This window comes from Centroberyx affinis, unplaced genomic scaffold (genome assembly GCF_046629955.1).
Source record: "Centroberyx affinis isolate AG114_WGS23_722 - 3 ecotype Tasmania unplaced genomic scaffold, CSIRO-AGI_Caff_v1 ptg000813l_1, whole genome shotgun sequence".
NCBI classification, from domain to species: Eukaryota; Metazoa; Chordata; class Actinopteri; order Beryciformes; family Berycidae; genus Centroberyx; species Centroberyx affinis.
The window spans coordinates 90,472-106,933 of NW_027279415.1; the positions used below are offsets into that span (position 1 = coordinate 90,472).

General features: G+C 41.2%; 1 protein-coding gene across 1 annotated transcript in view; it reads right to left on the reverse strand.

Moving 5' to 3' along the window:
* The window catches only part of kdm2bb (lysine (K)-specific demethylase 2Bb), a 31,928-nt gene that overhangs the window by 2,318 nt on the left and 13,148 nt on the right, over positions 1-16,462 (reverse strand). Inside the window, exons 13-21 of the mRNA XM_071520597.1 lie at positions 8,377-8,607; positions 6,788-6,931; positions 6,560-6,646; positions 6,322-6,426; positions 6,100-6,273; positions 4,530-4,969; positions 3,888-4,331; positions 3,625-3,788; positions 124-285 (exon numbers count right to left, since the gene is read on the reverse strand). Of these exons, the coding sequence (XP_071376698.1) occupies positions 124-285; positions 3,625-3,788; positions 3,888-4,331; positions 4,530-4,969; positions 6,100-6,273; positions 6,322-6,426; positions 6,560-6,646; positions 6,788-6,931; positions 8,377-8,607 (1,951 nt within the window). The remainder of the gene's footprint in view (positions 1-123; positions 286-3,624; positions 3,789-3,887; positions 4,332-4,529; positions 4,970-6,099; positions 6,274-6,321; positions 6,427-6,559; positions 6,647-6,787; positions 6,932-8,376; positions 8,608-16,462) is intronic.

The following is a 16,462-nucleotide window of genomic DNA, read 5'->3' on the forward strand; positions in this document are numbered from 1 at the left end:
CACTGAAAATGACACAAACCTAATCTTCTCATTAATTTCCTTTTACATACAATCCATGATCACTGTTTTAGGCATTAATGCCTCAGATAATTTTGAAACATCTAGTGGATGGTGGGCTGGTACCTGGCCTGTTGTCTGTAGGAGGCGACAACAGGTCCCTCATCTGGGCGTCTTTCAGTCCCTCAACCCACTGCACATCCAAAGTGCGCAGAAGAGGACAGCTGGAGGTGCAAAGAGCAGAGACGGCCACCCAGGAGCATCCTGACAGCAGCAGCACACGCAGACCTGCAGCAACAACAAGGACATACAGCATGTTAGATGATGAATGCTCACAACACACTGATCTTTTTTGGGTTCCTCTGTGAACACCTTAAAATCTGTTCCAATGACCACAAACAGCACCATGGCAAGCTAAATATTCTGCAGATTTATCTCAGCTTTCAGTCTGTTAAAGAAAATGTGCCCTATTTTTCATTTTTCCTGTCTCCAGAGGTTTAGATAACCTGAGGGTGCAAAATAAACAATCACAGATGCAATAACTATGCTAATGTAATTACAGTAACTGCATAATCCAGAAAAGAAATTTATAAGCAACAAAGAACAGCATCTAAAGCATTCGGGATCCTCTAGGGATACAATTATCCATCTAGGGGAGGATACTCTGGCTCATAATTTAAAAAGTTCTACAAAGACAACAGATGAATTCTAATTTCCAAAACAAACAAAAAAACATTCACATGTATTCAATAGATACTTTTTATCAACACCTAAATATAATACCTAATTGAAAGAATAAGTTTACAGTTTTCACCAAGTCAAGTATATAGAGATAGTTGTACTGTAGCTAGTTACATCCAGCGTTTCTATTCATTTGGCAGCAGACGTGACTCAGGCAGGCCTGACATAACTGGGGAAACCCAATTAAACAGTAAAAAATGAAAATATTGAAGTTTCTACGAGTGTTTGTTTCTTCTGCGTCTTTCTTTCTCCCTCAGTGTCCCACTCCACAACTGTAGCTCATGCTGCGTTCACGCAATGTGGGAATATTTGCTGCAGCGACTTCATGGTTCAAAGAAACAACTTGAAAGTGTTCCCACGCTCTCCACTCCACTGTCAATCAGATGAGAAGGGAGTTAGAGAGGCTCCATGTAGGCAAGGCAGCTGGTCCTGATGGCACCAGCCCCAGGGTGCTCAGGTCATGTTCCAGCCAACTAGCAGAAGTCTTCCAGCACCTCTTGAACCTCTCCCTGAGGCTGGAGAGGGTGTCCCCGCTGTGGGAAACCTTCTGCCTGGTCCCAGTGCACAAGAAGGGATGCACCAGTGTCTTGAATGACTACAGGCCCGTGGCACTGACTTCCCAAATCATGAAGACTTTCGATACGCTGGTCCTGCAGCACCTCAGACTCCGGGTGAAAGACTCCCTGGACCCACTCCGTTGTTTGCATACCAGGCCAACATAGGTGTGGATGATGCCATCGCACACCTGCTACACAGGACTTATTTCCACCTGGAGAGGCCAGGAAGCACGGCGAGAGTCATGTTTTTGACTTCTCCAGTGATTTAAACACCATCCAGCTCTTCCTACTTGGGGAGAAGCTCAGAGCGATGCAGGTAGACAACACCGTGGTGTCCTGGATTATCGACCATTTATTTGACAGGCCGCAATTTGTCCACCTATGGAGCAGTGCGTCAGACATACTAAAGAGTAGCATGAGTACACCAGGAGACTGTACTGTCATCCTTACAGTTCACCCTCTACACCTCAGACTTCAGATTCAACTCTGGGTCATGCCACCTCCAGAAGTTCTCTGATGACTCCTTTATTGGATGCATCAGTGAGAGCTTCGTTGAGTGGTGCGAGAAGAACCATCTGCAGCTTAACTTCAACAAGACAAAGGAGGTGGTAGTGGACTTCCGACGGAGCAGGAAGGCACCGACACCGTCACCAACCAGGGTGAAGTGGCGGAGATGGTGCTGTCCTTCAAATACCTGGGCGATCACATCAACAACAAAATGGACTGCACTGATAACATGGTGGCACTGTACAAGAGAGGGCAAAGTACGCTGTTCTTGAAGAGGCTCAGGTCTTTCAATGTATATAGCAGCGTGCTGGGGAGGCAGCATCAAGGCTGGGCATGCAGGAGAGATAAACAAAGTGGTGAAGAAGGCTGGCTGTGTTGTAGGGCTGAGCCTGGACACCCTGGAGGTGTTAGCAGAAGGGAGAATGAAGACTAAACTCAACTCCATCCTAGACAACACCTCCCATCGCCTCTATGGTGAGCTGGTGCAGCTTCAGCCTCCGCCTCATCCCTCCAAAGTGCAACACAGAGCGCTTTAGGTGCTCTTTTGTGCTGACAACCATCAAAATGCTTCGTGTTCCAAGCAGCTCCACTCTCAGCCAACTAGGAGGGAGCGGAGGCAGGAAAAATGCGCTGCACTGGACTGACGATACTCTGCAGACTATCCTGCACTGCTCTCTGCATTCCTACACTCTGGACTGTAGGTGGACACTTTTCTGCATATATCTGCACACTCTCTGCACATGAGACGGCACATATGACACTTTTCTGATACTGTGACCAGATTATAATGCACATGTGTTTTGTACACTGCCTTTTTTTTCTGTACATATGGTAATTCTGTCCTGGAGCTTTTTCACATAGGACAGCTGGTAATGCATATATCTGAAAGGCACATTCTGCAATATATCGTAATGTAATGTTATGTAATATCTGTTATATAGGCCTATATGTATTTATTTGATAAAGGCATAGTTTCTTTACTGCGCTAGTCTGCAAGCCATGACACATTTATGTATATATATAATATAATAATTTTTATTTATATAGAGCTTTTCAAAACAAAGTTATGAAGTGCTTCACAGTCAAGAGAAATAAGGGACAGATCAATAAAACAGAAATATCAATGTGGAAAAACAGTAATAAATTAGAAGTAAAATAAATTAAGGTAAAATAAATATACCCAGCCATAGGGATAAAAACAAATGGAATAAATAAACAACAGACAAGGCAACAGGATGAAAATGAATAAAAGGCAAAGATTACAAAAAGGCTTAATGATAAAAGTAAATTTTAAGAAGAGATTTAAATTGTATATATGGCCCTCTGCAGACTATTAATGTGAATTCAGTGCACATTTTCACATTATGTACATTGTTTACATTCTATTTTACTGCTTTATTGTTTTATAGCCTTTTACTGTTTTTTATTGCGTATTTGTTTAATTACTTTTTTATAAACTGCATGTCTTTTTCTCTTTTTACTTTTGCCACTGCAATGACCTAATTTCCCAACGGGGAACAATAAACTGTCATCTTATCTTCATTTTTCAAACATTTCTCTCTGGAGGTGAATGCCACCAGACCCCCCTAGCTATAATGTGTGTTTGGGTTTTTGTCACCTTTTTGACCCCTGATGTGTTTACGTCCCTGATATTTAAGTCACACACACACACACACACACACACACACACACACACACAAACCACTGCTTCGTCAGCAAGCACACTCACCATTTTTTCAGAAAATGTACCGAATCTAGTTTTTTTTTTTACTTATTTATAAATCATAATCAGAGTATAGTGTTCTGTTCTGAATTTGTTTACCTGGCAGTCTGTTGATGAGCCAGCTAAGTTGTTTCTTGGAGATGTTGGTCCAGCTGAGGTCCAAAGCTACCGGCTGTCTGCGGATGATGCCACTGAGCATGAGAGGGGTGATGGACTTACAGCGGTTCAGATCGATGTGATCCCAAAGCCTCTTGTCGCAGCACCTGAGGAGGCACACAACAGGTTTAGCACACACTCACAGAGGGCCGCTGTGTGAAGAGACTCCACAGGATTCCAGGAGGTTCAGCACATCTCACACTCACCATCTGTTCCAGGTCCTGCAGACACGCATGCAGACACAAAGATCCCTGTGAGTCAGGTGACTGAAGACCGTCATCCACACCTCCCTACGCATTACGTGTGTTTCTCCATCACTCAGAGGCAGCCGGTCAGGCGGGGGGCTGATGGGAGGGGGCCGGATCACATGGCGCTCCATTTGGATACATTTCGGTGGTGACCGGCAGGGAAGTGGGCGGGGGCATATAGGTGTGATTGGCGGGCTTCTGTTCCAGCCCAGGGGCGAGTACCCACGCGGCGTCCCGTTCACCTCCCGCCCCCTGTGGCGCAGCCAGTCACCCAGGTCACTGCTGCCATTATTGAGCGGCCATCTAGGTTTTGGCTCCTCGCCTTCACTCTCAGGCTCAGTCTTTACCGGCCGGTGGTTCTGATTGACCAGGCTGTCCTCTGTTTTCAGTGGTCGTCTGTTCTGACTGGCCAGACCCTCCTCAATCTTAAGGGGCCTGCGGCTCTGATTAGTGGTTGAGTCCTCAGTTTTTAGTGGCTTGCGGTTCTGATTTGTCAAAGAGTCCTCACTCTTCAGTGGTCGTCGGTTGTGATTGGCTGGGCTGTCCTCCATCTTCAATGGTCTGCGGTTCTGGTTGGCCAGACAGTCCTCTGTCTTTTGAATCTCCTGGCTGAACTCCTTGCTCAGCTCTTTGTTGGGGAGGCGGCGGCGCTGCTGGCGAGCCTTGAGCTGCCCAGAACTCTTCTCCTGGGAGTCACCTGATTCGCTGCTGGGGCCGGCTCTGGGAGAGTTGGAGGATGATTGGTCACTTTCTCTGGCTGCTGATGTTCTCAGCAGTGGACTCAGCAGAAGCTTGGGTTTGTCCTCTATACTACCATCTCTCTCCTTTGTCAGTGCCTCTTCTTCCTCTTCCTCCTCATCTTCCTCTTGCTCCTCTTCATCATCCTCCCTTTTTTCCTTTACATTAATCCTGTCCAGGGAAAATCTGTCTTCTTCTTCACGATCCTCCTGGTCCTCTTCATCATCACCATCATCGTTCTCTGTCTTGATTTGCCGCAGCAGCTTATGGCTCAACGGATCATCAGATTTGGAAAGCTTCTTCTGAGAAGAAACAGAAGGAACAGAATTATTTCATTTTTGCATCTCATTTTCAATCATTTTCTCTAAAAGAGTTCTATACTACTTATTCTCAGATGCAGCAAACCTAATGAGACCTGCCTTGTTTGGGTTGGACCAAAAAGGGACTTGATTCAGGCCAAGCATGGGCTTGCCAAACAAATGATGAAAAATTAATAGTCATCCTAACACACTGCACCAGCTGCAAATACAGACAAGCAAAGTGGATGGAAGATTACAAGAAGAATATGATGAGAAAGCATATTGCTATCAATACAGCTTAAGCAGAGAAATGAGACCATAAGCATTTTAAAAATATATATATATATATATTCCATGTTAGTCCAACTGATCTCTCACTTCTTCTGAGCCATGTTCTACACACACTGGAGACTCAGAGCCTTACTCATCCGATCCTCTTCTGACCAGTAATGTCTGCCCTTCTGCTCCCTTTCCTATATTTTATAAGCCCCGCTCCCCCACACCTCTTCCCACCTTTAGAGAATGCAGCTCTCTTTGATTAATTTGAGTGCCCAAGATGCATGTTCCCTTGTTTTGTTTTAATTTGTGCCCTCATTTTCATTATTTTCTGTACACAATTTCATAATTTGTGCAAACAAATCAATGCAGTTCAACAAAATGTGTTAATTTTTAAAGCTTGTGTTTCGTTTACAGCTTGATTTAGCAAGTTTCAAACTGATTTCACCCTCTTGCCATAATTAATTGAATGTATTTTATGGCATTGATTTAGTTAAATTAGCCTGAATTTCCCAAGGGGATCAATAAAGTACCATCTCATCTCATCTTATCTATATACAGACTTGTGAAATCCCTCCATGAAATTTCCAAAATTTCAAGTTCCTCCCTCACATTTCCACCTTCCTCCACCTCAGACACAGAGTTGCCAGTATCCTTAAAGTGTTATCCTGTCTAATTTGGGTTATTTTCTACTTTGGAGATTTTTATTTTGTTTTGTTTATGTTTTATTTTTATTATTTTTATTTTACAGTACATTGCAATTGTATTAGGAGTTCAGAATATTTAACAATTATTAAGGCCTTATGAATATCAACCTTATTCAGGATGACAGGATTACAAACTGATAAGGGTCTTACCTTCTTTTTAACAATGACAGGTTCATCATTGGTGTCAAACAGTTTCCTCTTCTTCCTCAATGGGTTGTCCTCCAGCCGGGGCCGGGGCGTACCGTCCAGAGACAGCAAGGGGGGGCGTTTCTTTGGAGGCTCCTCATCTTTCCTCTTTGGGATTTCCTCCCGCTCTGCCTTCCTCTTCACTGCAGATGTTGTGATCAAAGTGGTGACAGCTGCTGTAGCCACACTCGGTGGGTCCGGCTCCTCTTTTATGTCCCGGCTTAACCGCGGTTCTTTCAGTAGCGACCCGGGAAGGTTAGATGCATACTTAAATCCTGGCCCTCTTTTTTGCTTTAAGGCCAAAAGGTGAGAAAAATGGAAAAACAACTTTATACCTTTTGCTCTTAGGTTTTGAAATATGCTCAATTTTGTCATCCTTTCCTAAATCAAACACATGTAGAATAACATCCACACAGATGCTTACTTTCCCTGTTTTTCCAGCATGGTTGCACTTTGGACACTCCCAGCAGTTTGGCAACTCATCGTTTACTACTCCGCCTGAATCTTTTACCTGAAGAAAAGAGAACGTAGAGACTGTTAAGTAGTGAGAGACGACAATGAAAGGACACAAACAATGGCTCAACTACTCTAAACCTAATGTTTAGAAATAGTCGATACTCAGCAGCAAAAACACAAGTGTTGAGTAATTCACCTTAAGACAGTTAGGATGAACAATCTCATTGCAGATGGAGCACTCCATGAGCATGAGGTTAAACTTCTCATCCTCGTCCTCCACTGTGTCCTCCTTCCCTGCTTCTCCACAGACCAGACACACTGCTGTGTGGGGCAGGACAGGCTGGGGAAGAACACAAAATAGGCTGAACAGGAGCTCGCTGTGTCAAATTATTATACTCATGGGCAGAAAACAGCTGTGATTGACTACCTGGTTAACTATCACTTCTGTCCTTACAACAACATTTCCAATAATTGAAGGTAGAAAAGTGTTTACAATGTTGCACTCAAGCTAGTTAGCTAGCAGTGATTTTTTTTTGCAGCTGCCTGAGGATTAAACAGCATAGTAACGCTAATACTGATAGATAGAAGTTGCAAGGAGTCAGTACTATTTACTAGAAACTCTCTCAAGGCAAAAAACATCATCTGAATATAATTTAATGTTGTCTAGTTAAGCAAACTGAATATTTGTTATTTTTAATATTATATCAATATTCCTCTAAGGAGTCACTGACAAATGCATTGTTGTTAAAAATTGAATTTAAGAAGTAGAAAATTTCACTGTCATGTCCTACCACCGCCCAGTCTGTATTTGTCAGCATGACTCAACTCAGAAACCAGAAAACCAAAACTTCAGGAATAGAAACGGCAGGTTAACTGGCTTTACTGAGCATACTCAAGACATTGTTGAGACCTGATCCTGTTTCCTCACTCCAGATATTTCAGCTATTCCACAACTGAACTGTGTACAAGATTTGATAAATTAAATAAAAAGGGAGACTCAAGTGTAACATGGCCTGGGTATACTGAGCAAAGCTTTATATTCTGTTTGTCTTCAAAGAGTATGCAAATATGCAGCATGATCCTTATTACTGAACACATTTACCACACTGGAATGATTTCTTGGTGTGCTGATCACGCAATTAGGAACCATGTAATTACAGTATATATCATAAGCACAGTCCAAATGTTATTATAAATATTTGGTGTCACCACCCCATTTGAAATATTCTGCTGCCGCCCTCAAAGACAGTGTGTATGAGAGCATGACACTATGCAAGAATGTTTTAATAGTGTATGACTGTTTCAATAGTGAATGCAAGAGTTTTAGATAATGTATATGAAAGCATTTCATAACTGTTTTCAACAGTGTATGTGTTTCATTACATTTGACTGTATAGGCACCTCATATGTATGTGAGAGGTAAAATATGTGCATGCGCAAGGTAAAGTTTGAATTTTGTCCTACACAGCACCTCATAATAAAATGTATTATGATCTCCAGTCACAGTCACAGTTTCAATCTACTCCAATTCATGGGCAGTGTGACATCACAGATTAAGGGGCAGGACAACATCTTCTTTAGTTTTTGTAGCTGTGGGAGACAATAGTGAGTGTTAAGCATGAAATACTGAAATCAGTGGAAACTCATTTTGTCCTCTATTCATATTGTTAAATTCTGTGACCAAATAGTAATGTAAAGGACAGACACGAGCAATGATTATTGCAATGTGTATAGTAAAAGAAAATGCATGAAACACCATGAGAAAATTATGAGTGGGGAACTTACTGCAATGCACTGCCTCATGATGCAGGACTGTTTCATACGGCCAGGCCCGCCAAACTTCTTCATGTCTTTACAGAAGTGGCACTCTCCACACTCCGTACGCAGGCATGCCTCACACTTCCGACAGCGCGTCCTTCTCCTCCTGGCACCAGACATTCCCCGACTAGCTGACAGTTTGACTGCTGATGCAGGCGAAGCTGCCATCTTAGGTTTGGGCCGGTTGGGAGGCCGCGGCTGAAAGGAGGAGGAGGAAGGAGAGTCAAGTATGTTATAAGTTCAGCCTACAAATATTTGACAGCTAGGACTCCAACTGTCAGATGAAGCAGTTTAGTGACACTTGATATTTGCAGGCCTGGATGAATTATTTTAAAATGTTAAGTATCTTACACTTCTACAAGTGAAGTATCTTGGTTGAATATGCCAATACAAGTAAGCTGATTTCTTATAGTTATGAAGCACATTCCTAAGTACAAAGTCAAAAGCAGGAAGCTTGCATCATTTGATTTCAAAATGAAGACATCTTAGAATCCAAGTCAGGATTCTAAGTCCAAGTCTCTCACCAGAAACTAAATGCTTAACACTGAACTATACTATTATTGTAAAATTTGAGTGTTGTTACCAAAATTTTCCATTTGAAAGCTGAAAGCAAGAGCAAGGCCTTGAGCTCTTTTATTTTATGATTTCTTATCATTTTTCAGCAACATGCTCTATGCCCAAACATTAACCACTTACAACAGTGTTATGTAATAAGTAAAGGCAAAAGTTCAAATATTCTGTAATATTCAATTGAAGTCAGTGTTAAATGGTGGAGGTCTGAGGGACTTCCTTGATACTTCCTTTGGCTGAGTCAATAGTCTGTCCCAAACACAGACACATGCAAAAAGGACCCATACCTGCGTTCACACATGCACATACATACTGTACATGCCCACAAACACATATCTGATCAGAAACTGCTGTGCATACATTCTGCATGGCTGCTAAAGCACAAGACACTGGAGCTATACAGTAAACAAACACATCCAGAATGTCCCTGAAGGGCTTTTCCATATTCAGCAGTTCACTTGCATGGATGTTTCTACTTCAAAGAGACATTGCACTTACAACCACCTTTCACACATAACATGGATCACTAGGACATATTATTCTGTGCAACTGATTTATTACAGTACGCACAAAATATGCTCTATTTAACAGAACTGGGCAATTGAGAAGATATGCTTTTGATCTTCATCGTTACTGTCCTTGCATTACATATTCTGTTCCCCCTCCCTCCATTCTCCACATCCTCAGTCTCAGAACGCAACCAGAAAGTAGGTTTTGGAACATCAAAACCACTTACAGTGCCTTTTTTGAAATAACAAATTAGACCTTGCATTAGGAATTCAGTGAAATATTATGTCATAATGTTGTCAGCGATTGCCGCGTGGGAAAAGCAGAACGAAGCTGAGATAAATTACAACAAGGAATGCAAAAGAATACAGCTTTGGGAAATGAAGATCTGATTTCTGAGGTAACATCGGCAGTGCAGATTTTCCTAGCATCAGCATAGCAACAGCCGCGTCCCATTCTCTAACAGAATAGTCTATGACACACAGAGACTTGTAACCAATAAGAACTGTAATGAGACACCCAAACTGAAAAAGAATGGAGGCTCAATCCTAGGCACATTAGAACAATTTATTACAACAGTGGCCATGAAAGAGAATGACAGAGGTAATCAGATATCCAGTCAACAGACAGGATTAGAGTGAGATATTGGGGGGGCAGGGCCTGTGTAATCTGTATTGGGGTATCCGTTGGGATTACAGACAGGACGTTTGTGCCAGAAGAACGCTGAAACAAGAACAGAAATGCAACCAAAAGAAACGGTGAACTGCGGCTAAAGCTTCATGATCTGTATCCCACCTTCTTCCTAGTTCCAGTGGGTCCCAGACAAAAAGTCAATGTTATGCCTATCAGCCTATGGTCAATTAGCTAATATCAGATTACCTCAAATAACAGGCTTGACAGCATAGTGTATATGGGTTAAGTGCATACGACTGGCCAGGTGAGCGCATAAGTCAAACCACAAGTCTAGGAGGCCGAAGGAAAACTTGCCTAACACAAGGGAAGAGGTTCCACATAGCTGTCCATATTGTCCCCTAAATCCCTTCCCCCTTCCCCCCCTGTCTGCTAAGTAGGTGATCTCCAAAGCAGACATCTCACTGGAACTCAGGATGAAATGACAGGAGAGGTTAACAACAGCTTCATCACAGAAATGAACTGCCTCTTGTTACAGGTCCTAAGTGACCCATCACTCAGTCTCAGTTGCTACCCTCCATCTCAGGGTGCAAGGAGAGTTCACTTTGGGAGAAATATTTTTAGAAAAATGCGTAAGCCATCTTGACAACAAAGTAATGTCACTGGTAGCAGCAGCTCAGCCTACAGCAGTGTGGTTAAAAGAAATTATGAAGATGTGGTAGTGATGTACACTGTGTATACACGCCTCTCTGTACAGCACAGCTCTTCATTCGGGTACATCCAAGCAATAAAGAGATGAGTACAAGTGACCAACTACTAATTCCTTGTCTCTTCAGAGCTTGTTCAGCTGGGGAATGCGAACAGGAGCAGACACTACAAAGCGTACACTGACAGTTCATTAGAGCCCCTCATGTTAAGAGTGGAACACAGTGGAAATCAGTTACTGTACATCAGCTAAACATCACCCACAAACACACTTAAAAGACAGAGCATACAGAGCACAGACTGCACAAACAAGATGTGTTATTTTAAACTACACTGACTGTATCAGCAGCAAGGCAGAGGAAGTGAAATCAGATAACTGGTTCAATGTACAAATAGCCCGTAATCATGAAGCCTTCTATCCGTCTGAATGATGTCATTCATTACTCTACAAGTCTCACATTGCAATACACCAAACACAGTATCCGACTGTGCTGTCCAAAGTCTATAGTGAAATACATAGACCATGGTCCCCATTTAACGTCATTTTTACTGTAACTGAAATGCTCGGTTTTGCTACAGCTTTATTGAAAAAAAAGAGCATAGCAATTTGAAATGTTTTCATTTTATTTGCATTAAAGATTTTACAAGGTTGCTATAATTCACAAGTACTTTGGCCTTTTTCTTGAATGATTTGAGGAAGTTTCTGCATTTTCTGACAAAAGTAACTAAACTATATTTTAGGCTAGATACAGAACGTTCATAGTTACTAAGCTTGCAGTAGACATTCTGCAAGCAATATAAAATGTGCTGCAGAAAAATCTTGAGATGGCCATAGTTATTTGTGACATGCTTGAATTAAAGCAAAGACACAGCCTTGTTGAACTGTAACATCAAGAGCAGGTGCATTTACATGACCAGAAAAAATAGGGAAGAAAATGTCTTATGGCATTTGTCGAAAGATCAAAATAATTCATCTGTATTCAATGTTTTGTTAACACAAATGTGACCAGTGGACTGATATAAGGGGGTGTGGTTCAGAAGTGTAGAGGATGTTGTGTACAGTATGTGGGAGAAGGATATAAGCTAACTAAACAAAACACGTTTCTTGCTGTGTAAGGCATATCTCATATTGCACTGCCATGACAGCTGCACTGAACAATATTTTGAAATTCAGCTCCACAACTATGATTTTCATGAAGAAACATTGGCCCAATAATCTAACAGCTTAATAGTTTTACTTTCAACACATATCTCAACATGCTTAGACAAGCACATAAAATGAAACCATGAAGGATTCATCTTCTGTATCTGCTTGAATTCTCTCATTCTTCTGGTTCATCTGTAATGTCTCCTCTGAAACAACCAATAGCTGCCCTGAGGTTCTGAGCTGTATAAACAGACCCTTCTCTTCTCTTGCTGCATTTACCTGCCAAACACACACCCTAACACACACGCATGCACACACAGAGCACGCAAACCTATCTATAAACCTTGCAACAAAAGGCTTAAAGGAAAAGACCAAGCAGAATCTGTGTATTTATCTCCAGGTGGCTCCATTTCCTCACTGCCCTCTGATGCTGCACAGTCCTCTCTGTCTGGCACAAGCATTCCTCTGGTGGCCTTACTACGCCTGCCTGCAGGGGTTTAGTGTGCTAACCTGCTCAGCGTCTGAGTCGTAGTCCTCATCATCAGCGCTCAGCGACATGGCCATGGCTGGTTTTTCACACACCGTCCAGCTCACAGCAAACTGACATGGCTGCAGTCTCCTCCTCCTTCTACTACTGCTACTGCTGTCTACCCTACAGCCCTCCCTCCTGCTCCACAGCTCCACAATACCACAAGCAGATGTAGGAAACACAGAGCAGCAGAGTGCCGAGGAGCCTGCCTCATGAATATGGACCGGCTCCCTGTAAAAGAGGAGGAGCACCGGGGGGCAAAGGACCAATGGGAGGCAGCTGTACATATGATACGTTAGAATATGTACTGAGGGGTGTCAGTCTCCCTCCAGTGAGGAGAGAGCATGCAGAAACGGTGTTGTCATATTCATGAGCAGTATCACAGGGTAGGGAGAGCAGGGTCAGTGCAGCCAATAGAGACAGATGGCATCTCATTACAAAAGACGAACACAAAGAGGCCCCGCGACCAGCAGCTGGCCTTTGGGGGGACGGGTGGGGGTGATCATGAGGGTGATTTTCATGAAACCAATAGACATATTTCCATATGTTAATATATAACGCATCCCGCCCTCCCACCCCCTGTTAAGTATTCTCTGCCTGTTACACAGTTCATGCATTTCTTTGGAGCATGGATTATGAATAGAAAATCCAATAAACTTCAATTTCGTCCTTGGGGTAGTGCATGTTAATAGACATAGAGATAATCTCTATTGATTTACAATTTACAGCTTAAATACTTTTGGCTAAAATATTGCCCAAGGACACGTTTGTCCTTACCATAATATATATATTTCTGTAAATGATGGTCAAATGGTGTGTTTTTTTTAAATAACATTTAGGGTTTTATAATGCACTACAAATAAGAACATAAAATGCACACTTTTTGTTTACTATTATTAGTTTGTTTATTATCTTTCAGTAGTAGTCTTTTTTAACCATCCTTAACCAAATTCTGGTTTTGCTGATGCCAGGTTCCACATCTTTAATGGTCATTTCTGCTATAGAGTATTTGTTTTTTTAAAGTTACTAATTGCTTTATATGTAATATTAAGTTAAGCAAAGGACGTTAAGTAGTGATGACAATTTTGTTTTCACCCTATGTTTTGCCAATTTATTTAAAGGGCTTTCATTTTTGTCATTTCATTTTATTATTTGTTGTTACCCTTCAGTATCAGTTTCACTGTTCTTCTGCCAACATCTGTATCACATGCAGCTTGCACACAGCTGTCCACAGTGTCTTGCGCTCCTCCTTGTTTATATTTTGTACCACGTTTTAGTACGTAGTGTGAAACTCTGTAAGCTGTCAATATTTCTGCATCAATTTCACAAAGACAAATTCCTGTAAATTTATGTGGAAATGAGGCCAGACACAAAAATGGTGGTTTCATACAAAATATTTCTTTAACTCTATTACACTCTGTATCCAAATCATTGTCAAAGGGGACAAATAGGATGTTTTTTGTGATTTTCTACATTTGTAAAGTATGGCTTAAAGGAAAAGTTCGGCAATTTTGGACCTGTATATAATACATATAATTTGTCTCTTACATACCAGTAGTACTTGGACCTGCAGATAATATTGGCCAGAGTCAGCTGTCGGTAGAAATGGCTTACTAAACACTATATTATAATTGGCTTATTAGATAAGGCATGAGAAACAACTGTCAATTTGATGTTACTTAATTGTTTAAACTACTCTCAACTCCCCTGTGGAGCCTACACACAGCTCCACAGAGGATATTTTGACAAACCCCATTTGGACTCATTGTTAGCAGCAAGAGGCCCAGCAACAGAGCTCACCATTTAAACCAACAGCTGACTCTGGAGTCAATATTCTCTGCAGGTCCAAGTACTACAGGTATGTAAGAGACAAATTATATATACTGTAGGTCCAAAATCGCCAAACGTATCCATTAAGGTGGGTCAAAATTAAGTTATGTGCATCCACACTGAAAATGTATTATTTTTTCTACTTGCTCTTAAGGATGTTACAATTCATTCAGTTTATGGTTAGGTTCAAAACACAAATGTGTGGCAAGTAAAAAGTCAATTTGGAGTGCTGTCCTAGTTTTTCTTTTTCATTATCAACTACTTTAAGGATCCAGCACCCAGTTGTCATGGTATTATCGTGAGTTGAGCGCGTTGTATCTTATTTTTTATTTTTTAGGTTCAAAATACAACATTGGGTTTGCGATATTATCACAATATTTGTAACCAGTCCCTAACTCTTAACACCAAAGTACAAGTGTATCGGGCCTGTGTCCTGAACACCTTTCTCTATCTGAATCATGGACAACATACACCAGCCAAGAACATTGCCTTAATACATTCCACCTCCGCTGCCTTAACCAGATCTAATTGCAAGTTGGTAACCCTAACACAGCCATCCCGAACAAGGCCAACATTCCCAGCATCTACTTCTCAGTCAAAGGCGTTTAAACTCTCATCAGGCATCTAACCAACTGGACGTCCAACAAGCAGGACATGAAATGCTGCAGCAGTGACAATGCGAGCTGGGAGCACCATGCCGACAACCGACAAATCGGCTGGCAGCGGGTTATAAATGCAGGAGTCAGGAGAGGCGAGGAGAAAAGACACAATGTGTGGAAAGCCAAGCAGGAAAAGTGGCAAGAAATTAAACAGTCCTATGGAGAGGCCATGACATACACATGTAACATCTGTGGAAAGGACTGCCGCTCAAGAATCGGCTTGCTGAGTCATTCCAGGCGCTGCTAACCCCACAGCTGGACTCTAATGGCACCAATTAATTGTCTCACAAGACACACAGGCCTATTGCATAATGGTAAAGGGTTTCCCGTCACATTTTCTATGTAAAAAGAAAGGTCTAAACTTGGACAGTATTGAGCTTAAAACACTTTCCCTGGCACAGACGTAGGCTATACCCAACTCAAAGGATGATCATATGCACACTGCTCTATTAGTAAATAATGTGGAAATTAAAGACTTTAGTACTCTGAGCTTTATTTTATGTATTTTCAAGCAAAATAATTGTTAATTTATGGTGGTGGGCATACCACAGTAATAATTAAAAATGATAACTGCAACCTTGTATTACAGTTTTTCTCAAATGGTTTGACACATTTCTCCAAACTAAGGTTTATGTTCTCAAAACAGTTAACGCAGCCTTTGAAACAGACTCATTTTGCAAAACAGCCCAGCTTCACTGCAAAATGAAGCACTGCTCACATATTTATAAAAATCAAATACTGATATCAAAACTACACACATGCCATCTATTGATAATTAATTCAGATATATTCACACAAGATTACTGACGATAAAACATGTTTATCAGAAAGTTCCACAATTTTTATGGAATTTTATCCATAATTTGTTGATGAAACTTTTTTCTTACAGTAAGCAAAATGTCTGTTCCTCACACTTACAGTATAATATGTAAATAAATTTCAAGGTTTCAAATGTAGTAGATTTGTCAATTTTGGTGATGTCATATCTGACAAGTTTAACATGTTTGTCTGTAAGTGATACAGTATCGAGGGAGAAGTGTTGTTGAACATAATGAATCATTATTTGTTTAAAAAGAAACCACACTATGTACTGTTGTAACTCCTGTTGTTACTGCTCATCAGGATTTATGGTATGTTGTTTTGTAATTTGTCTGAAAACAATGAACAAGTATTTTTAGAGTATTAGTTAGGTCAGGTAATGTTATTTTTGTAAAAGAGCTTAGACAGCTGTGTGAGCTATTTTGAGAGCATGGAGTTTTGTTTGGAGAGTTTTGTGTGTACGTTTGCAGAACTGATATATATTGCCTTGTTTTTTTTTTACAATGTCCAAGCTGTCCAAATTATTTATCTTTGAGTAATAAATGTTGTCAAACTTTCCTCTAGAATAAATATATATATTCTGAATAAAATAACAGGTCCTGACTACATGACTCTTTTCAGCAGATGATTTGTGTATAAACATTTACCATAATTTTC